The sequence below is a fragment of the Berghia stephanieae genome, chromosome 3 (genome assembly GCF_034508935.2).
Source record: "Berghia stephanieae isolate SIO BIC M18660-M18661 chromosome 3, UCSD_Bste_1.3, whole genome shotgun sequence".
Taxonomy (NCBI): Eukaryota; Metazoa; Mollusca; class Gastropoda; order Nudibranchia; family Aeolidiidae; genus Berghia; species Berghia stephanieae.
In genome coordinates this window covers 62,860,257-62,871,185 of record NC_088362.1, presented here as the reverse complement: position 1 = coordinate 62,871,185, position 10,929 = coordinate 62,860,257, and the positions used below count along the sequence as shown (strand labels likewise).

Below are 10,929 nucleotides of genomic sequence, written 5' to 3'. Positions count from 1 at the left end.
ACAGAGTTCAATCACTCGCCGCTGCTCTGTGTGGCCTTGAGCAAGTCACCTTGCCCTAGCTCAATGTGCGGCGCTGCAATGCGGCTGACGCCTGTGTCTTCCCTCGGAATAGACCTAAGAGACAAATTTCCACTATGGAATGAATAAAGGGAATTTAAAAAAAAAATAATGATGTAAAGTCCCTTTATTCATCCCTACGGAGAAATGTTTTGTTAGGATCCATTCCCATGAAAGACTGGAACAACCTTGGTGTCAGCCGCAGTGCAGCGCCGCAAAGTGTGTTCAGGCTAGGTGACTTGCTCAAGGCCAAACAGCGCGGCGGGTGGTCGAACTCGGTACCTTTCGGGTACGAAGCAAGGACGATACCGCTGAGCCTCCCTGCCCCAATATTATTATAAATAACCATGCGACATTGAATGAAAGCTTCAATTTAATATACGAAAACAGATAAAATGGACGTTTCGGGTTTCCCCTTTACCAACAAAACAAGATGATAATGAAACACTGTAGTTTCGCGTTTCCCTTTTATCAACAAAACAGGATGAATGAAACACTGCAGCAATATTTACATTAACCAGAATTCTTCAATATTACATTACTATAGTGAGTGAGTGAATAATAATAATAATAATAATTTAATAATAATAATATAAAAATAATAATAATAATAATAATAATAATAATATAATAATAATAATATGATAATAACATAATAATAATAATAATAATAATAATATAATAATAATAATAATAATAATAATAATATAATAATAATAATAATAATAACGTATATTTCTGTTTATGTATATTTCTATACTGCATGTTTAATATTACTAAGTCTGTGATATATTATGATTTAAAATGCTTGAATAAATAATTACTTGATGATTGGCAACCAAGGAGCGTCTTCCCTGTCAGTTATTTTATGTACTGCGGTTGGTACATAACAGTGGCGACGAGGATTCCAGCTGTGGGTCACATGAAATCACAGTCCTTTTAAGGACTGCCAACCCACGAAGGGGACAGCCCTGCCCTACCTCCGGACGAAGAAGGACGAGCCTTGCCCTGGCCTGCCTCCGGACGAAGAAGGACGAGCCTTGCCCTGCCCTACCTCCGGACGAAGAGGACGACCTTGCCCTGGCCTGCCTCCGGACGAAGAAGGACGAGCCCTGCCCTACCTCCGGACGAAGAAGGACGAGCCTTGCCCTGGTCTGCCTCCGGACGAAGAAGGACGAGCCTTGCAGTGCCAGACGAGCGAGGGGGACCTGCCTGCCTTGCCGTGCCAGACGAGCGAGGGGGACCTACCTGCCTTGCCGTGCCAGACTCTGAGGCGAAGAGGGGGACCTGCCTGCCTTGCCGTGCCAGACGAGCAGGGGGACTGCCTGCCTTCCTGCCAGACGAGCAGGGACCTACCTGCCTCGCCGTGCCAGACGAGCGAGGAGAACCTGCCGTGACCTACTTATCTTGCTGTATCGGACAGCAAGGACAACTTACCAGCGGAGTCGGACGTGTATGTACAGCGACGTTTCGACTTGCTGAGAGGGAAGACCGTCCATTGGCTATTTTAGAAGAATCATCAGGACGTGACTGTCAGTCGTGACAGCCGTGGAAGAATCATCAGGACATGACTGTCAGTCGTGACAGCCGTGGAAGAATCATCAGGACGTGACTGTCAGTCGTGACAGACGTGGAAGAATCATCAGGACGTGACTGTCAGTCGTGACAGACGTGGAAGAATCATCAGGACGTGACTGTCAGTCGTGACAGCCGTGGAAGAATCATCAGGACGTGACTGTCAGTCGTGACAGACGTGGAAGAATCATCAGGACGTGACTGTCAGTCGTGACAGACGTGGAAGAATCATCAGGACGTGACTGTCAGTCGTGACAGACGTGGAAGAATCATCAGGACGTGATTTCCTGTCGTGACAGACGTGCGAGGAGTACCTGCCGTGTCGGACGGGTGACGTACTTCTTGCTGTATCGGACAGCACGGAAAACCAACCAGCGGAGTCGGACGTATCGACCTACTGACCGTCCATTGGCTAGTTTTGGACGTTTTCATCAGGACAAGCCTGCCTTGCCGTGTCGGACGTGCGAGGAGGAACTGGGTCAAACGGTTGACCTACTTTTTGCTGTATCGGACAGCACGGAAAACCAACTAGCGGAGCGACGTATCGGCCTGCTGATCGTTCATTGGCTGCTTTGGACGTATCGTCATGACTACACGAGCAGCATGGACCAACGAGGAGCTCATTGGGCTATTGCGTGATCAGATGGCCCAACAACAACAGCAGATGGAGTTGCAGCGTCAACAGATGGAAACGTTAATGGCCTTGGTGATGGATCGTCCCAAGTCGTCAGTGACCAACACCAGGTTCTGCGAGTTTGATTCAAACGCAGAGCTGTGGACGGACTATTGGTCACGTTTCCAGACGTTCGTAAAGGCCAACTCTATTCCATCGGACAGGATTGCGGAGATTTTTCTCACCAACCAATCGTGTGCCATCTTCAAGCTGCTGGCAAACCTGGCTTCACAGAGCGTTCCTCCCAAGGACGTCAACGAATTATCGATGGATGAGATCGAGCAGCACATGGTTGACCATTTCAACCCCAAAAGATTCGTTGTTCGGGAGCGTTTCAAATTCTGGACACGAACAGAAAGGAAGCCAGGAGAGACTGCCCACGAGTTAGCTGCGAGAATTCGGCAAGAGGCAGCTACATGTGATTTTGACTCAATCAAGGACCCGTTGGACGAGGCAATGAGGACTCGATTCGTTTGCTCGATCAACAGCGAGGCTATCGTCAAAGCCTTGTTTAAAGTAAAAGACGACGAGCTGACGTTCAATCGAGCCATTCAGATCGCCGCAGAAGTGGAGGAGGCTGGAAAAGTTGCCAGAGAGACGGTCGGCACATCAAATGCCGATGTGTTTAAGTTCCAGCCCAATCGTAATCCGGCTCATAAACTGCCCACGGCGAATAACAAACCGTCTCCAAAGATCAACCGCCAATCAAAATCAACGGAGAACAGGAACCAGAAAACCCGATGCTACCGGTGCCTCGGGAACCACTCGAGTGATGCCTGCCGATTCAAGGAAGCCCTTTGCCACCACTGCGGCATTAAGGGCCACATAAAGTCTGCCTGTCGGAAGAGAAGTCAACATCAACGAGTAAAGACGGTGACAAAGGTCAATTGGAATGCGGCCCGACCTTTGTGGAAGACCTGCTACTTGAACGATGTGTCAGTCGTTTTCGAGGTTGACACTGGTTCCAGAGACAGCATCATTTCGGAAAAGACCTGGAAGAAGTTGCGACGGCCTGCACTGTCACCACCTACGTGCAAATACCGTTGTGCTTCCAACGCAGATCTTCCAGTGATTGGCGTTGCCAGCCTGTCGACCTCAACATTTCCGGAACCCGAGGGCGTGATTAGACAAAAATTTGTCGTGACAACTTTGGATCTGAATCTCCTTGGACGTACAACGATTAAAGATCTTGGACTGTCGGTGGATGCCCTCATTCATTCCAACGGCAGAGAGATTGTAAACACAGTGACGAGCGACAATAAACCTGATTGGTCACTTCAGTCGGCATTGAAACAGCTTTGCTCTGAGTTCCCAGACCTCTTCAAACAGGAGTTGGGAACCTTTAAAGACTTTGAACTGGAAGTGAAGTTCAAACCAGACGCTACTCCAGTTTTTCACCGTCCTCGGGCAGTACCCATTGCAATCCAGGAAGACTTGGACCAAGCGCTACAAGCTGGCATCCCGAAAGGCGTTTGGCAGTTGACCAAGTTCAACGATTATGGTACTCCTGTCGTACCAATAAAGAAGAAGACTGCTCCTGGACAAAACAGACCTAGCATCAGGGTCTGTGGAGATTACTCCGTGACCGTGAATCCTCAGTTGGAACCGCATCGCCATCCCATGCCTACACCTGAGGATCTGATGAGAAAGCTTGGACGTGGCTATGGATTTACAAAAATCGACCTCGCAGATGCCTACAACCAGATCTGTCTTGGACCAGAGTCGCAGAAGAGACTTGCCCTCAGCACAAACAAAGGCGTTTTACTGCAGAAGCGTCTACCGTTTGGAATTAAGTCGGCTCCTGGTTACTTCCAAGAGATTGTTGACAGATTAATCCAAGATCTGCCGGGCGTTGCTGCTTACTTGGACGACATACTCGTCAGTGGAGACAACGCTGAACAGCATCTACGTAACCTTAGAGGCCTATTTCAACGTCTGCAAGCCTCGGGCCTTCGATGCAAACTCGAGAAATGTGCCTTTGCCCAACCACGGGTGGAATACCTTGGACACTACTTGTCTAGAGATGACGTCTCGAAAGGTCCAAAAGCAGATGCCATTCAAAACATGCCAGCTCCAAAGAATGTTTCCAACCTCAGATCTTTCCTTGGGCAAGTGCAATTTTACAGCAAGTTCTTGCCCAATATCTCTACAACACTAGAGCCGCTATATCGTCTGACGAAGAAAAACGTGAGATGGAAATGGGGACCGGAAGAACAGTCAGCCTTCCGGAAGATCAAGGAAATGCTTCAATCCGATACCGTACTTGCACATTTCGACCCATCGTTGGAAGTTGGAATCTCGTGTGACGCATCAGAAGTTGGCATTGGAGCTGTCCTGTTTCACCGTTACTCCGATGGCAGTGAACGACCTATCGCCAACGCATCGAAGACGATGACCGCCTGTCAGCGGAAATACAGCCAAATACAGAGAGAAGCATTGGCCATCATCTTTGCCTTGAGCAAATTTCACCAATTCTTATACGGCCGAAGATTCATTTTGGTGACAGACCACAAGCCGCTGATCTCTCTGTTTGGACCATCAAAGCCGATTCCAGCACTGGCAGCAAACAGACTGGCAAGATGGGCACTTACCTTGAGCCAGTACGATTACAAAATCGAGTTCCGGAAGACGTCGGACCACGGAAATGCCGACGCCTTGAGTCGTTTGCCATCAGGACCTGACCAAATATTCGACAAACGAGAGATCGGAGATGATTCGTCAACAATCTGCGCCATTCAGATGGTATCTCCCTCTCACCCTGATGAGCTGACTAAAGAATCCCAGGAAGATCCAGTGCTATCGGCTGTCTTCAAATACTTGGAAGAAGGATGGCCAAAGAAAATGACACCCAACAAACAAGAGTCCTGGTCAGTTGGGTCGTTCAACAAAATCAAAGACTTCCTAACTTCATCGAATGGTTGCTTGTTCTATGGTGATCGTGTGGTGGTTCCGAAGAAGCTTCAAGAACGCATTCTTCAAATACTACATCTGGGCCATTTTGGAATGCAACGAATGAAACAGCTAGCCAGAACAGCTGTATACTGGCCTGGAATCGACACAGCGATTGTCAACACCACCAGAGGATGCATGTCGTGTGCTGAGAACCAAAACATGCCTCCAAGACAGCCGGTACATCCATGGATTATGCCCGACAAATCATGGGAACGTGTCCATATCGACCATGCCGTGAATTTCAAAGGACACAACTGGCTCGTGATGGTGGATGCATACTCCAAATATCCGTGTGTCCACCAGATGACATCCATCACCACGAAGGCGACAGTTCAAAAGCTGGACGAGGATTTTGCGCATGTTGGCTACCCGCATACCATCGTCACTGATAATGCGCAGTGCTTCTCGTCAGCTGAGTTTGCCAGTTTCTGTGAGAGCCGGGGTATTCAACACCTACAAGGAGCCCCGTATCATCCAGAGACCAACGGTGCAGCTGAGAGACTGGTACAGTCATTTAAAAAGTCGCTAAGGAAGTCCAGCCTCAGTACCAGTGAGGCCTTACACGAGTTCTTGATCCAGTACCGGAGAACTCCCCTGTGCAGTGGCTATAGCCCAAGCGAACTTCTGATTGGTCGACAGATACGGGCGAAGATAGATGTGCTCCTGCCTCACAGCCGTGTAAATCTTCGCTCGTCTAGGAAAACTAAGTTCACAGTGAACAGCCAGTGCTATGCCCTGTCTTTTCAGAGGGGGCGTAGGGACAAGTGGGTGCCAGCGATTGTAGCATCAGTGATTGGAAACCGAATGTTCGATGTGAAAATCGTGCCGGATGGTCCTACTTTGAGAAGACACGTCGACCAACTGCGCACACGCCACAGTAGTTAACATAGTGGTTATATTATAATTGTGACAACGAGACTCACGTTCTTGTAACAGATTATTCCAGTGCATGGACTGTCAAATGGACTTGATATAGTGTATGTGATCGCCGGACATTTGAAATAGTATTGTTCGTACGGACTTTTAAATGTTAATCGCAACGGCGATCTTCTGGATGTGTAACATAGAATTTCAAATTAACTTTGAAATAGTGTTTTAAGCGGACTGTTACATCATGTGTGTCTATGTTAATATTTCGATGGTTAAACCTTCAGTATCCTTCAGGCTAGAAGGGAGGTGTTATGGTGTATTGTTATTATTGAGTTATTGCCCTTTGCAATAACTTATAATTTACTTCCATGAATAATACACTTAATTACATTTAGTGTATTTCTAAATAATGTCACAATTGAATATATCAATAGAATACATTACATTCGTATCATTAGTTAACTACACTTGTGCATTGACGTTATATTACATAACGTATATTTCTGTTTATGTATATTTCTATACTGCATGTTTAATATTACTAAGTCTGTGATATATTATGATTTGAAATGCTTGAATAAATAATTACTTGATGATTGGCAACCAAGGAGCGTCTTCCCTGTCAGTTATTTTATGTACTGCGGTTGGTACTACAATAATAATAATAATAACAATAATGATAATAATAATGATAATAATAATAATAATAATAATAATAATAATAATATGTGAACTACTCACCTTCCCGATTTAGTGATAATCATCTCGGTGCCAAGTCGATGGAATTTGAACCACAGATCAGAATGGAGAAGTTCTGCACTGATGGCTGATCCAGACCCATTGCGATCTTGTCATGAAATAGAAAATATGTTACAAACATAATCAGTCGGACGGTGAAAAGGTTTGAACTAAGTTTAGCTAGAAGGTCAATTTTTATTCAAAATGAGTTCTTGTCATAAATGATCAGATCAACCCTTTTTGTACATCTTCGGGAAGTACAAAAGCTTAATTTCACTTCTAAATATTTTTTAAGCAAGTCAAGTTGAAAAAGTATGACATTTGAGAAAAATTGCTGGATATCTTTCTCATACATCTGACCATAACTTCATGAAAAATCACCTGATTAACTTCAACTAAAGATTAAAATGCTCTGGTGAGCACATTCTTTTAGAAAATGAAAAAAAAAATGCAAATCCAAAATTTTCATCTTCCGACTGATTATGTCATGCACTGACACATATTTTGATTATAAATGTTGGAATGAGATCCTTTTCTCCTCATTTCGGACCCTCAGTTTGGAATGCCTTACCACAGAGCATTCGTGAAAAAGAATCTTTGTCTATTTTTAAACGTTCGCTTAAAACATCATATCTGTTTTGATTTTAGCAGATGATATAAGAAACAAGATAGGCGTCTTGTTTGTGTTGTGTTGTGTGTGTTTGGGTGTGTGTATGTGTGTGTGTGTGAATGAGTAAGTTTTAGCCAAAGTAATTTGTAATTTAAGCGCTTAGAGTCCGGTGTCTCAGAGTTATAGCGCTATATAAGTTTTCAGCATTATTATTATTATCATCATCGTCATCATCATCATCATCAGTATTATTATTATTATTATTATTATTATTATTATTATTTTCCATTAAAACGAGAGGTACTGCCTGAACAAAAGGCGCATCGTTAAAGTCTGCAATGACTCACTAAAATTTCAAAATCATATCGTTGAATTTCAAATCTAAAACACCCCTCTGAATGATCAGAGTTGGACCGCAAGTCAGAAATCGGTATCTTTAATTGAGATTTTTGGGGAATGTATATTTTTTCTTGTATTTTTCTGTCTTGCTTTGCCCGGCAATTTTTATACACTCTTGCTCAGATCTTTATCTTAAACCGGTGCCTGCTCCCTCCTATCTAATTTCTTAATTTGATATTTTCGAAACAAAAAAAAAATGGAGCAACTCAAATAATATCTTCCTCCTCGTCCCGTCGTGTCCAATGTATGTGTTGTTTGATGCAAGCGAGGGTTCACTGCGTAAAAACGCGTATCCTTGTGAAGAATATAGGTATTAAAATTGTCCCAGCTGCTGGGAGCCTCAATGGTGTAATGGTGGCACGTTAGACGGTCTGAGTTTCGACTGATTTTTTGGGATGGTTTTTTGTCTTGTATTTTTTTCTTGCTTTGTCTGGCACCTTTTATACACGATTATCTAGATCGGTATCTTTATTACATGGTGTGCAATAAGAAAAAACCTAGGTACCATTTTTTATTATATTTTGATGGAAAATGATAGTGCACCCATTCAATTCCAGTAAAAAATTCCAATTTTCACGCTCAAATAAGGAATAATAATAATAATAATAATAATAATAATAATAATAATAATAATAATAATAATAATAATAATAATAATAAAAATAATAATAATAAATAATTAAAAAAAATAATGATAATAATAATAATAATAATAATAATAATAATAATAATAATAATAATAATAATAATAATAATAATAATAATAATAATGATAATGATGATGATAATAATAATGATAATAACAATAATTAATTAATTAATAAATAAATAATAATAATAATAATAATAATAATAATAATAATAATAATAATAATAATAATAATAATAATAATAATAATAATAATAATAATAAATAATAATTAATAATAATAATAATAAAAATGATAATAATGATAATGAAAATATAATGATAAAGATAATAATGATGATGAATAGATGAGATGATATAATAATATGATAATAATAATAATAATAATAATAATAATAATAATAATAATAATAATAATAATAATAATAATAATAATAATAATAATAATAAAATAGATAATAGTAATAATGACAATAATGATACACTGTACTACTACTACTACTACTACTACTACTATACTACTACTACTACTACTACTACTACTACTACTACTACTACTACTACTACTTACTACTACTACTACTACTACTACTACTACTTCTACTACTACTACTACTACTACTACTACTACTACTACTACTACTACTACTACTACTACTACTACAACTACTACTACTATTATTATTATTAATGATGATGAAGATGATGATGATGAGAATGATAATAATAATAATGTCAATTTTGATGACAACAGACATTGTAACCATGGAGACAGATAACTAATAATTGAATACATATCATATGCATGTCACCCGACATTTTTCTTCAACACCAAAAGTCATTTTTTTAGAATCCAAACACGACGTACCTGTCACATGTATGACTCCAGCATGCATACAAAATGACATTTCTCCATGACAGAAACATGACGTCACAGGCACAGCGTCTACAGATGACTCCGGCACCTTGGCGGTATCCACTGATGAAACATTATCCTTATCCGGTCTGTCATCTCTCTCCTGTTGCACGCGACCTTCCTCTAAAGACGAACCCCCCGAGCTCTCCTTCTCACGCGTGAGTTCACGATCTGCCTTCCTGAGTGAATTCTCGAGTATTCCAATTTGTGAGAATCTCCCTGGGCTGTCTGTCTCTGATGTCTCCAAGAACGATGATGGTGAGTGCAGGAGACAGTCAACAGAAAAAGCTTTTGCCCGTGAGCTGAGGGTCATTTTTGCAACAACCACAACACCAAGAGGGATAAACAGACCGCAAACAATTAAATTTTGTTTGTAAGAATTATTTAATTAAAACTGTCACATCAGCTCAAATGAATCCCTCGTTAATTTCATAGAACTCCATTCTAAAAATATGAGAATCTGTATAAACATCACATTATGGGATTGTATAGATAGTATGCGCTAAGCTTAGAAACTCACAACATTGCCATCAGGAAATATAATGAAATGGACGAACACAAAAAACTATGTGTAACCATGAACGTTTAGTGAGAATTACTCATAAATGCGGATGGCAAAAAGCAATAACAAAAACCTGAGTGACGTCAACTTCGTTCTATCTATATGCGATTTAAAAGACTGGTTTTTACAGTCATTATTCAAATATAAAGCTTGTTTATTTTTTTTTCTCTAACTTTAATCAAGTTATAATCATCACCAATAATAAAATCTGTTGTCCCACGGACATAATATGACCAGTCTTAACAAAACGAATCAACAAGAAATAGTGAATGAATTGTTCTTATCAATATTAATAGCAATTAAAATGCCTCATATCCCCATTACGATTGGTCAGTTTGTTTTAAGTCCCCGCCTACTTTACGGCCTTAAATAGTTGAAGCTGTCAATCATTATACTAATATTGTTGTGTTGTTGTACAATAGAGAGATGGTGCGTGGTTTTCCTTCAGTTTGAAGTCTCTTGAAGTGTTGATAGGGGCCATCTTGAGACTGAGATATAACAGGTGACGATGGCCGCATCGAGCGATAGCAATCATCGCCAGTTTGGCACTAGCATAGATTACTTCACCTTCACTGTCTTACTCTGATAAAACACATTCTTAAAACAATTTTGGCCAGAAAACTTGTCATCTAAATATCGATCTCTTTTAATCTCTAATTTTGTTAAAATCTATCAAACCTGGGACTTTCTTGGAGTCTTCGATGAAGTCCCAGATTTGAGAGTTTCTGACAAGAGAAGGTCAGTTAAATCGATCGGTATTTGAAGATCGACTTTTCTGGCCAAAATGTTAAAATCGTGTTTTTATTTCCGGAGTAGGAAAGTATTATCAGTGAATGATTTCACAAGACAACAATTGGACAATGTTTGGAAGACTGTACCACTCACTCAAGTAAAAGTTCCAACTCTAGAAGAAATTCTAAAATAAATT

The 10,929-nt window shown here is 41.0% G+C and overlaps 1 protein-coding gene across 1 annotated transcript in view; it reads right to left on the bottom strand.

The window, feature by feature from the left end:
- The window catches only part of LOC144968167 (uncharacterized), a 39,386-nt gene extending 29,121 nt beyond the window's left edge, over positions 1 to 10,265 (bottom strand). The window contains exons 1-2 of the mRNA XM_078906204.1: positions 9,392 to 10,265; positions 6,869 to 6,974 (exon numbers count right to left, since the gene is read on the bottom strand). Coding sequence (XP_078762330.1) covers positions 6,869 to 6,974; positions 9,392 to 9,752 — 467 coding nt within the window. The 5' untranslated portion in view covers positions 9,753 to 10,265. The remainder of the gene's footprint in view (positions 1 to 6,868; positions 6,975 to 9,391) is intronic.
- Positions 10,266 to 10,929: the final 664 nt, after the last annotated feature.